General features: G+C 36.1%; 1 protein-coding gene across 4 annotated transcripts in view; it reads right to left on the bottom strand.

Moving 5' to 3' along the window:
* GABPI (zinc finger DHHC-type palmitoyltransferase GABPI) overlaps positions 1 to 12,819 on the bottom strand; it is a 52,625-nt gene that overhangs the window by 38,262 nt on the left and 1,544 nt on the right. For all 4 annotated transcript variants that reach the window (XM_053771592.2, XM_053771591.2, XM_053771589.2 and 1 more), the window contains exon 2: positions 4,338 to 4,453. Coding sequence is in view for 2 of the 4 variants with exons in the window: in XM_053771589.2 (XP_053627564.1) it covers positions 4,338 to 4,453 (116 nt within the window). In the remaining 2 variants the exon portion in view is untranslated. The remainder of the gene's footprint in view (positions 1 to 4,337; positions 4,454 to 12,819) is intronic.

The following is a 12,819-nucleotide window of genomic DNA, read 5'->3' on the forward strand; positions in this document are numbered from 1 at the left end:
CCGAAAAAGAAAAACTTTCACCATCATTCGCTCCATCACTGTCTTGCCAGAAGGGTGCTTTACACTACAGTTTTAAAACTGCAACATTAACACTCCTCCTTCAGAGTGCAGGCACTGTACTTCCCATCTCCAGGACTCAAGTCCGGCCTGCCGGTTTCCCTGAACCCCTTCATAAATGTTACTTTGCTCACACTCCAACAGCACGTCAAGTATTAAAAACCATTTGTCTCCATTCAATCCTATCAAACACGCTCACGCATGCCTACTGGAAGTCCAAGCCCCTCGCACACAAAACCTCCTTTACCCCCTCCCTCCAACCTTTCCTAGGCCGACCCCTACCCCGCCTTCCTTCCACTACAGACTGATACACTCCTGAAGTCATTCTGTTTCGCTCCATTCTCTCTACATGTCCGAACCACCTCAACAACCCTTCCTCAGCCCTCTGGACAACAGTTTTGGTAATCCCGCACCTCCTCCTAACTTCCAAACTACGAATTCTCTGCATTATATTCACACCACACATTGCCCTCAGACATGACATCTCCACTGCCTCCAGCCTTCTCCTCGCTGCAACATTCATCACCCATGCTTCACACCCATATAAGAGCATTGGTAAAACTATACTCTCATACATTCCCCTCTTTGCCTCCAAGGACAAAGTTCTTTGTCTCCAAAGACTCCCAAGTGCACCACTCACCCTTTTCCCCTCATCAATTCTATGATTCACCTCATCTTTCATAGACCCATCCGCTGACACGTCTACTCCCAAATATCTGAATACATTCACCTCCTCCATACTCTCTCCCTCCAATCTGATATCCAATCTTTCATCACCTAATCTTTTTGTTATCCTCATAACCTTACTCTTTCCTGTATTCACTTTTAATTTTCTTCTTTTGCATACCATACCAAATTCATCCACCAATCTGCAACTTCTCTTCAGAATCTCCCAAGAGCACAGTGTCATCAGCAAAGAGCAACTGTGACAACTCCCACTTTATGTGTGATTCTTTATCTTTTAACTCCACGCCTCTTGCCAAGACCCTCGCATTTACTTCTCTTACAACCCCATCTATAAATATATTAAACAACCATGGTGACATCACACATCCTTGTCTAAGGCCTACTTTTACTGGGAAATAATTTCCCTCTTTCCTACATATTCTAACTTGAGCCTCACTATCCTCGTAAAAACTCTTCACTGCTTTCAGTAACCTACCTCCTATACCATACACCTGCAACATCTGCCACATTGCCCCCCTATCCACCCTGTCATACGCCTTTTCCAAATCCATAAATGCCACAAAGACCTCTTTAGCCTTATCTAAATACTGTTCACTTATGTGTTTCACTGTAAACACCTGGTCCACACACCCCCTACCTTTCCTAAAGCCTCCTTGTTCATCTGCTATCCTATTCTCCGTCTTACTCTTAATTCTTTCAATAACAACTCTAAAATACACTTTACCAGGTATACTCAACAGACTTATTCCCCTATAATTTTTGCACTCTCTTTTGTCCCCTTTGCCTTTATACAGAGGAACTATGCATGCTCTCTGCCAATCCCTAGGTACCTTACCTTCTTCCATATATTTATTAAATAATTGCACCAATCACTCCAAAACTATATCCCCACCTGCTTTTAACATTTCTATCTTTATCCCATCAATCCTGGCTGCCTTACCCCCTTTCATTTTACCTACTGCCTCATGAACTTCCCCCACACTCACAACTGGCTCTTCCTCACTCTTACAAGATGTTATTCCTCCTTGCCCTATACACGAAATCACAGCTTCCCTATCTTCATGAACGTTTAACAATTCCTCGAAATATTCCCTCCATCTTCCCAATACCTCTAACTCTCCATTTAATAACTCTCCTCTCCTATTTTTAACTGACAAATCCATTTTTTCTCTAGGCTTCCTTAACTTGTTAATCTCACTCCAAAACTTTTTCTTATTTTCAACAAAATTTGTTGATAACATCTCACCCACTCTCTCATTTGCTCTCTTTTTACATTGCTTCACCACTCTCTTAACCTCTTTCTTTTTCTCCATATACTCTTCCCTCCTTGCATCACTTCTACTTTGTAAAAACTTCTAATATGCTAACTTTTTCTCCCTTACTACTCTCCTTACATCATCATTCCACCAATCGCTCCTCTTCCCTCCCGCACCCACCTTCCTGTAACCACAAACTTCTGCTGAACACTCCAACACTACATTTTTAAACCTACCCCATACCTCTTCGACCCCATTGCCTATGCTCTCATTAGCCCATCTATCCTCCAATAGCTGTTTATATCTTACCCTAACTGCCTCCTCTTTTAGTTTATAAACCTACACCTCTCTCTTCCCTGATGCTTCTATTCTCCTTGTATCCCATCTACCTTTTACTCTCAGTGTAGCTACAACTAGAAAGTGATCTGATATATCTGTGGCCCCTTTATAAACATGTACATCCTGAAGTCTACTCAACAGTCTTTTATCTACCAATACATAATCCAACAAACTACTGTCATTTTGCCCTGCATCATATCTTGTATACTTATTTATCCTCTTTTTCTTAAAATATGTATTACCTATAACTAAACCCCTTTCTATACAAAGTTCAATCAAAGGGCTCCCATTTTCATTTACACCTGGCACCCCAAGCTTACCTATCACACCCTCTCTAAAAGTTTCTCCTACTTTAGCATTCAGGTCCTCTACCACAATTACCCTCTCACTTGGTTCAAAGGCTCCTATACATTCACTTAACATCTCCCAAAATCTCTCTCTCTCCTCTACATTCCTCTCTTCTCCAGGTGCATACACGCTTATTATGACCCACTTTTCGCAACCAACCTTTACTTTAATCCACGTAATTCTTGAATTTACACATTCATATTCTCTTTTCTCCTTCCATAACTGATCCTTCAACATTACTACTACCCCTTCCTTTGCTCTAACTCTCTCAGATACTCCAGATTTAATCCCATTTATTTCCCCCCACCGAAACTCCCCTACCCCCTTCAGCTTTGTTTCGCTTAGGGCCAGGACATCCAACTTCTTTTCATTCATAACATCAGCAATCATCTGTTTCTTGTCATCCGCACTACATCCACGCACATTCAAGCAACCCAGTTTTATAAGGTTTTTCTTCTTCTCTTTTTTAGTAAATGTCTACAGGAGAAGGGTTTACTAGCCCACTGCTCCCGGCATTTTAGTCGCCTCATACGACACGCATGGCTTACGGAGGAAAGATTCTTTTCCACTTCCCCATGGACAATAGAAGAAATAAAGAAGAACAAGAGCTATTTAGAAAAAGGAGAAAAACCTAGATGTATGTATATATATATGCATGTGCGTGTCTGTGAAGTGTGACCAAAGTGTAAGTAGGAGTAGCAAGATATCCCTGTTATCTAGCGTGTTTATGAGACAGAAAAAGAAACCAGCAATCCTACCATCATGCAAAACAGTTACAGGTTTCTGTTTCACAGTCATCTGGCAGGACGGTAGTACTTCCCTGGGTGGTTGCTGTCTACCAACCTACTACCATTTTTTATTCACATCATGAATTTTTATTCAAACCAAAAAACAGAAGATTTACTATTATGCAATATTGTAATAATTGTATAAATAATATCACCACATTTGTGAACGTATATTAGACCCACCAGCTGGTGTGTATTAGATGTGTGAGGTCATTTGTTTACTCTTGAAGATCGGCAAAAATTTAACATTTCCTTTACTTTGAGCTCAGTTTCAAGCCATTTCCAGTACTAAAACCAATCAAAATCATCTCTATTTCTGTAATATATCTTTCATTCTATCAAATTAGACCAAGAAATCGCAAATACAACTATAAAAAACATACGAAAAAACACTGCAAATTTGCTGTTTTAATAAAAAATTACAGTCTCAGTTTTTTTTCTCTCATTATGCACTGTGTGCTGCAGGATTTGTTCTATGTGGTGCACACATACCACAGAGATGTATTCTCTCATATCTAGGCCCAAATTTACCGCTCACAGCTTATCCGAGTGAGCTGAGCTCATGGCGTAGATCTACGGTTTGGACCCTCAACTCAAAGCCGTAGATCTACGGCACGGACCCTGAAAGGGTTAAGATATTTACCTGTTCATAATTTTTAATAAATAATAAGTACTTATCATAAGGACCCCAATGGAAGTAAGTCACTTTGACTTTTTTGGGTTATCCTAGGTTATCTACACATATGCTGCTATGTATGATAATCTATGTAACTATTTGTGTAAACCTGAATAAACTTATGTACTTAAACTCTGGTTGCAGTTCCCAGCTACATGGAAAAATAAACAAACAGGAAACACTAACCTTTCAAATGCCTCATCAATGGCTTCACAATTACAGAGTGTAGTAAGCAGGTGTGCAAGTTCTCCATCTTCATTTATGTATTCACAGCAGCACAAAGCAGGATCATCCCTTTTAGTCTGTAATGATAAAATTTTGTAATAGTACACTGTAGTACAAAAAACATTTAAAATAAGCTTATGTGATCCCCAGTTTATGCTACGTAAAAAATTGTCAAGGAGTGACTTGATGATGAAGTGTTCTTGACCCAAAGATTAGGAGTTATCCTCCACTTCCTTCAATCAAGCAAGTTCTTATCACCCCATCCCACCTGTACCCAGTACTGTGTCTCATGTATTTTGTCCCACCCCATCTTCCCAAGAAATTGGGCTGTGTGACTTTGTTGAGGTAGAGAAAATTTACTGATTTGTTGGTATGGATAATACTTTTAGTAGTTCTTTATTTGTTCCAGGATATAGATAACATGCATGTATTTTGTAAAAGACTTTTTTGAAAGGACCAGATCTCCATATTAGTGAAAGCATTCAAAGTAATGAGTCTTTTCTTTTATTTATTGTATTCAATTCAATTCAAAATTTATTCTCTATAAGGATTACAATGTTGAATTTACAGAATTTGGTTATTGTGTGGTTTACATGTAGTTAAATAATGATTACAGAGTGTACCACTAGAACGCCTAGCATGGCTAGGCATTCTGGGCAGACTTAGTTTAATTCTTTATTTTAAAATATTACAAATTATGAGGTAAGTTGGTATTATGGCTAAGTGACTAAATACTAGTTTGTGAGTTTAGCAATGTGAATGCTTTTGTTTTGGCACAGTACATAGTTTCAGTATTGGAGTATCATAGGATTCATTATTTTAAGATTGAGATCAATATTTCTGCTTATGGTCAAATGGGTGAGTGAGTGTAAGTGTGAACCACCAGGTGGTATTTGTGTAGTTAGTTGATGGGGTGTATCAGGGAGATAAGATGTTTTCTAGTGGTAGTTTTGAAGGTGATGAATGTGTCTGCAGTTCTAGAGTTCTCAGGTAGGGTGTTCCAGATTTTAGGGCCTTTGACATACATTGAATTTTTGTAAAGGTTTAGTCGGACACGGGGAATGTCGTAGAGATGTTTGTGTCTGGTGTTATGCCTGTGGGTTCTGTCACAACTATCAAGAAAGCGTTTTAGGTCAAGGTTGATATTGGAGTTTAAGGTCATGTAGATGTAGATTGCACAGTAGTAAGTGTGGATGTACTGAACAGGGAGTAAGTTTAGATCTATGAAGAGTGGGGGGGGGGGTTGCCAGGGATGGGATTTAGTGATTATTCTTACTGCAGCTTTTTGTTGGGTTATTATTGGCTTTAGGTGTGTTGCTGCAGTTGATCCCCAAGCACAAATAGCATAGGTGAGGTATGGATAAATAAGTAAGTGGTATAGTGTGAGAAGGGCATTTTGCGGCACGTAGTATCGTATCTTGGAGAGGATCCCAACCGTTTTGGATACTTTTTTGGTTATGTGTTGGATATGGGTGCTGAAATTCAGGTTGTTGTCAAGGTATAGGCAATTATGCCCGAAATGCACTGCATTAGTGGCTTTCTTTCAAGCCTACTTTTGTACTGATTCATGTAAACATACTGCATTTCTTGTATGGCTCAAAGAAATAAAATTATTAGCTGCCTTACTTACTTTCTTTAGTAAGGTACAAGTACATATAAGTACAATTATCATACATAGATTAACATAAGTGTAAATTAAGTGAGTTTATTCAGGTACTGGTACACATAAATACAGTTACATAAATTATCATACATAGCAGCATATGTGTAGATTACCTAGGATAACTCAAAAAAATCATTGCCCTATTTCCACTGAGGTCCTCTCTTATTGTACTTACAATTGTAGTTAGCTGCATAAAAAGTCCTACTTAAAATTTAAGCATTAGAATTAGTTTGCCCAGAATGCAGTGCATAATTAGTGGCTTTCTTTTGTAAGTACATTTACTCAGGTATACACAAATACAGTTACATAGATTATCATACATAACAGCATATGTGTAGAGAACCTAGGATAACCCGACAAAGTGACTTATTTCTATTGGGGTCCTTACTCATTTCCATTGTGCCTACCATTGCGCCTGCATAAAGAAATGAAAATTGTATTGTATATTATCATAATAATTTATCATACAATATCAAACAATACTGTATCGCATATCATCACACAATATTGCATCGCATATCATCACACAATATTGTATCGCATATCATCCCACAATATTGTATCGCATATCATCCCACAATATTGTATCGCATATCATCCCACAATATTGCATTGCATATCACACAATACCGTATTGCATGTCATCACACAATACCGTATTGCATGTCATCACACAATATTGTATTGCATGTCATCACACAATATTGTATCGCATGTTATCATCCAACATTGTATCGCATGTTATCATACAATATTGCATAGCATGTTATCATACAATATTGTATCACATGTTATCATACAATATTGTATCGCATATTATCATAAAATATTGTATCACATGTTATCGTACAATATTGTATCACATGTTATCATACAATATTGTATCGCATGTTATCATACAATATTGTATCGAATGTTATCATACAATACTGTATCGAATATTATCATACAATATTGTACGAATATTATCATACAATATTGTATGAATATTATCATACAATATCGTATCGAATATTATCATACAATATTGTACGAATATTATCATACAATATTGCACGAATATTATCATACAATACTGTACGAATATTATCATACAATATCGTATTGTATATTGTCATACAATATCGTACTGTATCACACAATATCGTACCATATACAATATCGTACCGTATCATACAATATTGTATTGTATGTTATCACACAATATTGTTCGTATATTATCACGACTTTTTTTGGGTTATCCGAGGTTCTCTACACATGTGCTGCTATGTAAGATAATCTATGTAACTGTAGTTTTGTATACCTGAATATATTTATTATATATTGTATATCATACAATATTATATTGTATATTATCATACAATATCATAGTTTATTTTCATACAATACAATACTGTATATTATCACACAATATTGTATTCAATCATACAATATTGTATTATATATTACCATTATGCATTAATATTTTTCTTACTGGTATTTGTCCTCAGGCATTTTTGCCTGCCAGTACAAAGTATACAATACAATACAATTATTATTTCCTTGCAAGTTTACACTGAGATTCTGTAATTACAATAATGAGTTGCAGTGCAAAGAGAGCCACTATCATGCCATGGCATTATGGGCAGAATAAATTTAATGGCTTACAGACTACTTAATACTAGAGAAATTGATCATATTCTGTTTAAAGTGGTACATCTGTTTTTATTTATAGCAGACAGTAAGTTTACTCAAATTACAATCCAGGGATATTACATTGGGACAGGATGAAAGTATTTTGTAGGTTGTGTATATCAATAGTAAATATTTAAATTATATTATTGGAATATAATATTGAGCGTTGGTGAAATTAGTTTACAGTATGAGAATGCTACAATTTGGCAGTATAGTGTTGGGCAGGTACATATTTATATTACAATGTAGTAAGTATCATGTATGAATTTTGGGTATAAGAACATAAGAATGAAGGAACACTGCAGCAATCCTACTGGCCCATGCGAGGCAGGTCCAAGTCTCCTACCGGCTTAAGCCAATGCACCCAACCTAGTCAGGTCAGGTCACATTGACTTAAGGGAGGAACATGGCAACTGACCTCGTAGCACAAGCTAATCAGGTCCAACTCACACCCATCCACACCCACTCATGTATTTATCCAACCTATTTTTAAAGCTACACAACGTTCTGGCCTCTATAACTGTACTTGGGAGTTTGTTCCACTCATCCACAACTATTATCAAACCAGTACTTTCCTATATCCTTCCTGAATCTGAATTTTTCCAACTTAAAACCATTGCTGCGAGTCCTGTCTAGGCTAGATATTTTCAGCACACTATTTACATCCCCTTTATTTATTCGTGTCTTCCATTTATACACCTCAATCATATCCCCCCTAATTCTACGTCTTTCTAGAGAGTGCAGATTCAGGGCGCTTAGTCTATCCTCATAGGGAAGGTTTCTGATACATGGGATCAACTTTGTCATCCTCCTTTGTACATTTTCCAGAGAATTTATATCCATCCTGTAATACGGTGACCAAAACTGTGCAGCATAATCTAAATGAGGCCTAACCAAGGATGTATAGAGTTGAAGAACAACCTGAGGACTCCTATTATTTATGCTTCTTGATATGAAGCCAAGGATTCTGTTAGCTTTATTGCGAACACTTATGCACTGTTGTCTTGGTTTCAGATTACTGCTAACCAGAACTAAATCTTTTTCGCAATCCGTTATATTAACCCCTCTCTCTCCCCTCTCCCCTCTCTCCCCCCTCTCTCTTTCCCCCCCTCTCTCTTTCCCCCCTCTCTCTTTCCCCCCCTCTCTCTTTCCCCCCTCTCTTTTTCCCCTCTCTTTTTCCCCTCTCTGTCCCCTCCATAATGGAAAGGGGGATATGATTGAGGTGTATAAATGGAAGACAGGAATAAATAAAAGGGATGTAAATAGTGTGCTGAAAATATCTATCCTAGACAGGACTTGTAGCAATGGTTTTAAGTTGGAAAAATTCAGATTCAGGAAGGATATAGGAAAGTACTGGTTTGATAATAGTTGTGGATGAGTGGAACAAACTCCCAAGTACAGTTATAGAGGCCAGAACATTGTGTAGCTTTAAAAATAGGTTGGATAAATACATGAGTGGGTGTGGATGGGTGTGAGTTGGACCTGATTAGCTTGTGCTACGAGGTCGGTTGCCGTGTTCCTCCCTTAAGTCAATGTGACCTGACCTGACTAGGTTGGGTGCATTGGCTTAAGCCGGTAGGAGACTTGGACCTGCCTCGCATGGGCCAGTAGGATTGCTGCAGTGTTCCTTCATTCTTATGTTCTTATACCCAAAATTCATACATGATACTTACTACATTGTAATATAAATATGTACCTGCCCAACACTATACAGCCAAATTGTAGCATTCTCATACTGTAAACTAATTTCACCAACGCTCAATATTATATTCCAATAATATAATTTAAATATTTACTATTGATATACACAACCTACAAAATACTTTCATCCTGTCCCAATGTAATATCCCCGGTTTGTAATTTGAGTAAACTTACTGTCTGCTATAAATAAAAACAGATGTACCACTTTAAACAGAATATGATCAATTTCTCTAGTATTAAGTAGTCTGTAAGCCATTAAATTTATTCTGCCCATAATGCCATGGCATGATAGTGGCTCTCTTTGCACTGCAACTCATTATTGTAATTACAGAATCTCAGTGTAAACTTGCAAGGAAATAATAATTGTATTGTATTGTATACTTTGTACTGGCAGGCAAAAATGCCTGAGGACAAATACCAGTAAGAAAAATATTAATGCATAATGGTAATATATAATACAATATTGTATGATTGAATACAATATTGTGTGATAATATAGTATTGTATTGTATGAAAATAAACTACGATATTGTATGATAATATACAATATAATATTGTATGATATACAATATATAATAAATATATTCAGGTATACACAACTACAGTTACATAGATTATCTTACATAGCAGCACATGTGTAGAGAACCTCGGATAACCAAAAAAAAACGTGATAATATACGAACAATATTGTGTGATAACATACAATACAATATTGTATGATACGGTACGATATTGTATATGGTACGATATTGTGTGATACAGTACGATATTGTATGACAATATACAATACGATATTGTATGATAATATTCGTACAGTATTGTATGATAATATTCGTGCAATATTGTATGATAATATTCGTACAATATTGTATGATAATATTCAATACGATATTGTATGATAATATTCATACAATATTGTATGATAATATTCGTACAATATTGTATGATAATATTCGTGCAATATTGTATGATAATATTCATGCAATATTGTATGATAATATTCGTACAATATTGTATGATAATATTCGATAGGATATTGTATGATAATATTCATACAATATTGTATGATAATATTCGTACAATATTGTATGATAATATTCGATACAGTATTGTATGATAACATTCGATACAATATTGTATGATAACATTCGATACAATATTGTATGATAACATGCGATACAATATTGTACGATAACATGTGATACAATATTGTATGATAACATGCTATGCAATATTGTATGATAACATGCGATACAATGTAGGATGATAACATGCGATATAATGTAGGATGATAACATGCGATACAATGTAGGATGATAACATGCGATACAATGTTGGATGATAACATGCGATACAATATTGTGTGATGACATGCAATACAATATTGTGGGATGATATGCGATACAATATTGTGGGATGATATGCGATACAATATTGTGGGATGATATGCGATACAATATTGTGTGATGATATGCGATACAATATTGTGTGATGATATGCGATACAGTATTGTTTGATATTGTATGATAAATTATTATGATAATATACAATACAATTTTCATTTCTTTATGCAGGTGCAATGGTAGGCACAATGGAAATGAGTAAGGACCCCAATAGAAATAAGTCACTTTGTCGGGTTATCCTAGGTTCTCTACACATATGCTGTTATGTATGATAATCTATGTAATTGTATTTGTGTATACCTGAGTAAATGTACTTACAAAAGAAAGCCACTAATTATGCACTGCATTCTGGGCAAACTAATTCTAATGCTTAAATTTTAAGTAGGACTTTTTATGCAGCTAACTACAATTGTAAGTACAATAAGAGAGGACCTCAGTGGAAATAGGGCAATGATTTTTTTGAGTTATCCTAGGTAATCTACACATATGCTGCTATGTATGATAATTTATGTAACTGTATTTATGTGTACCAGTACCTGAATAAACTCACTTAATTTACACTTATGTTAATCTATGTATGATAATTGTACTTATATGTACTTGTACCTTACTAAAGAAAGTAAGTAAGGCAGCTAATAATTTTATTTCTTTGAGCCATACAAGAAATGCAGTATGTTTACATGAATCAGTACAAAAGTAGGCTTGAAAGAAAGCCACTAATGCAGTGCATTTCGGGCATAATTGTCTATACTTTGACAACAACCTGAATTTCAGCACCCATATCCAACACATAACCAAAAAAGTATCCAAAACGGTTGGGATCCTCTCCAAGATATGATACTACGTGCCACAAAATGCCCTTCTCACACTATACCACTCACTTATTTATCCATACCTCACCTATGCTATTTGTGCTTGGGGATCAACTGCAGCAACACACCTAAAGCCAATAATAACCCAACAAAAAGCTGCAGTAAGAATAATCACTAAATCCCATCCCTGGCAACCCCCCCCCCCACTCTTCATAGATCTAAACTTACTCCCTGTTCAGTACATCCACACTTACTACTGTGCAATCTACATCTACAGGACCTTAAACTCCAATATCAACCTTGACCTAAAACGCTTTCTTGATAGTTGTGACAGAACCCACAGGCATAACACCAGACACAAACATCTGTACGACATTCCCCGTGTCCGACTAAACCTTTACAAAAATTCAATGTATGTCAAAGGCCCTAAAATCTGGAACACCCTACCTGAGAACTCTAGAACTGCAGACACATTCATCACCTTCAAAACTACCACTAGAAAACATCTTATCTCCCTGATACACCCCATCAACTAACTACACAAATACCACCTGGTGGTTCACACTTACACTCACTCACCCATTTGACCATAAACAGAAATATTGATCTCAATCTTAAAATAATGAATCCTATGATACTCCAATACTGAAACTATGTACTGTGCCAAAACAAAAGCATTCACATTGCTAAACTCACAAACTAGTATTTAGTCACTTAGCCATAATACCAACTTACCTCATAATTTGTAATATTTTAAAATAAAGAATTAAACTAAGTCTGCCCAGAATGCCTAGCCATGCTAGGCATTCTAGTGGTACACTCTGTAATCATTATTTAACTACATGTAAACCACACAATAACCAAATTCTGTAAATTCAACATTGTAATCCTTATAGAGAATAAACTTTGAATTGAATTGAATTGAATACAATAAATAAAAGAAAAGACTCATTACTTTGAATGCTTTCACTAGGCCAGTCAACAGTCTCTAGGTCAGATGTGAACTTCCTTATTGAGGCCTCATAAAACCTTTGCCTACATCTAAATTATTAAGAAAACTTTGCAGTTCCTAAAAACTAGACCAAGTTTTAGCCCGAAACATTGTGCATCCTACAAGCTTTATGATTACTGTAAATTTTTTAAGAGAACAACTGGAAATGAAAAAATCAAAGACCTAAATTTAAATCTGT

The sequence above is a fragment of the Cherax quadricarinatus genome, chromosome 5, assembly GCF_038502225.1.
Source record: "Cherax quadricarinatus isolate ZL_2023a chromosome 5, ASM3850222v1, whole genome shotgun sequence".
NCBI lineage: Eukaryota > Metazoa > Arthropoda > Malacostraca > Decapoda > Parastacidae > Cherax > Cherax quadricarinatus.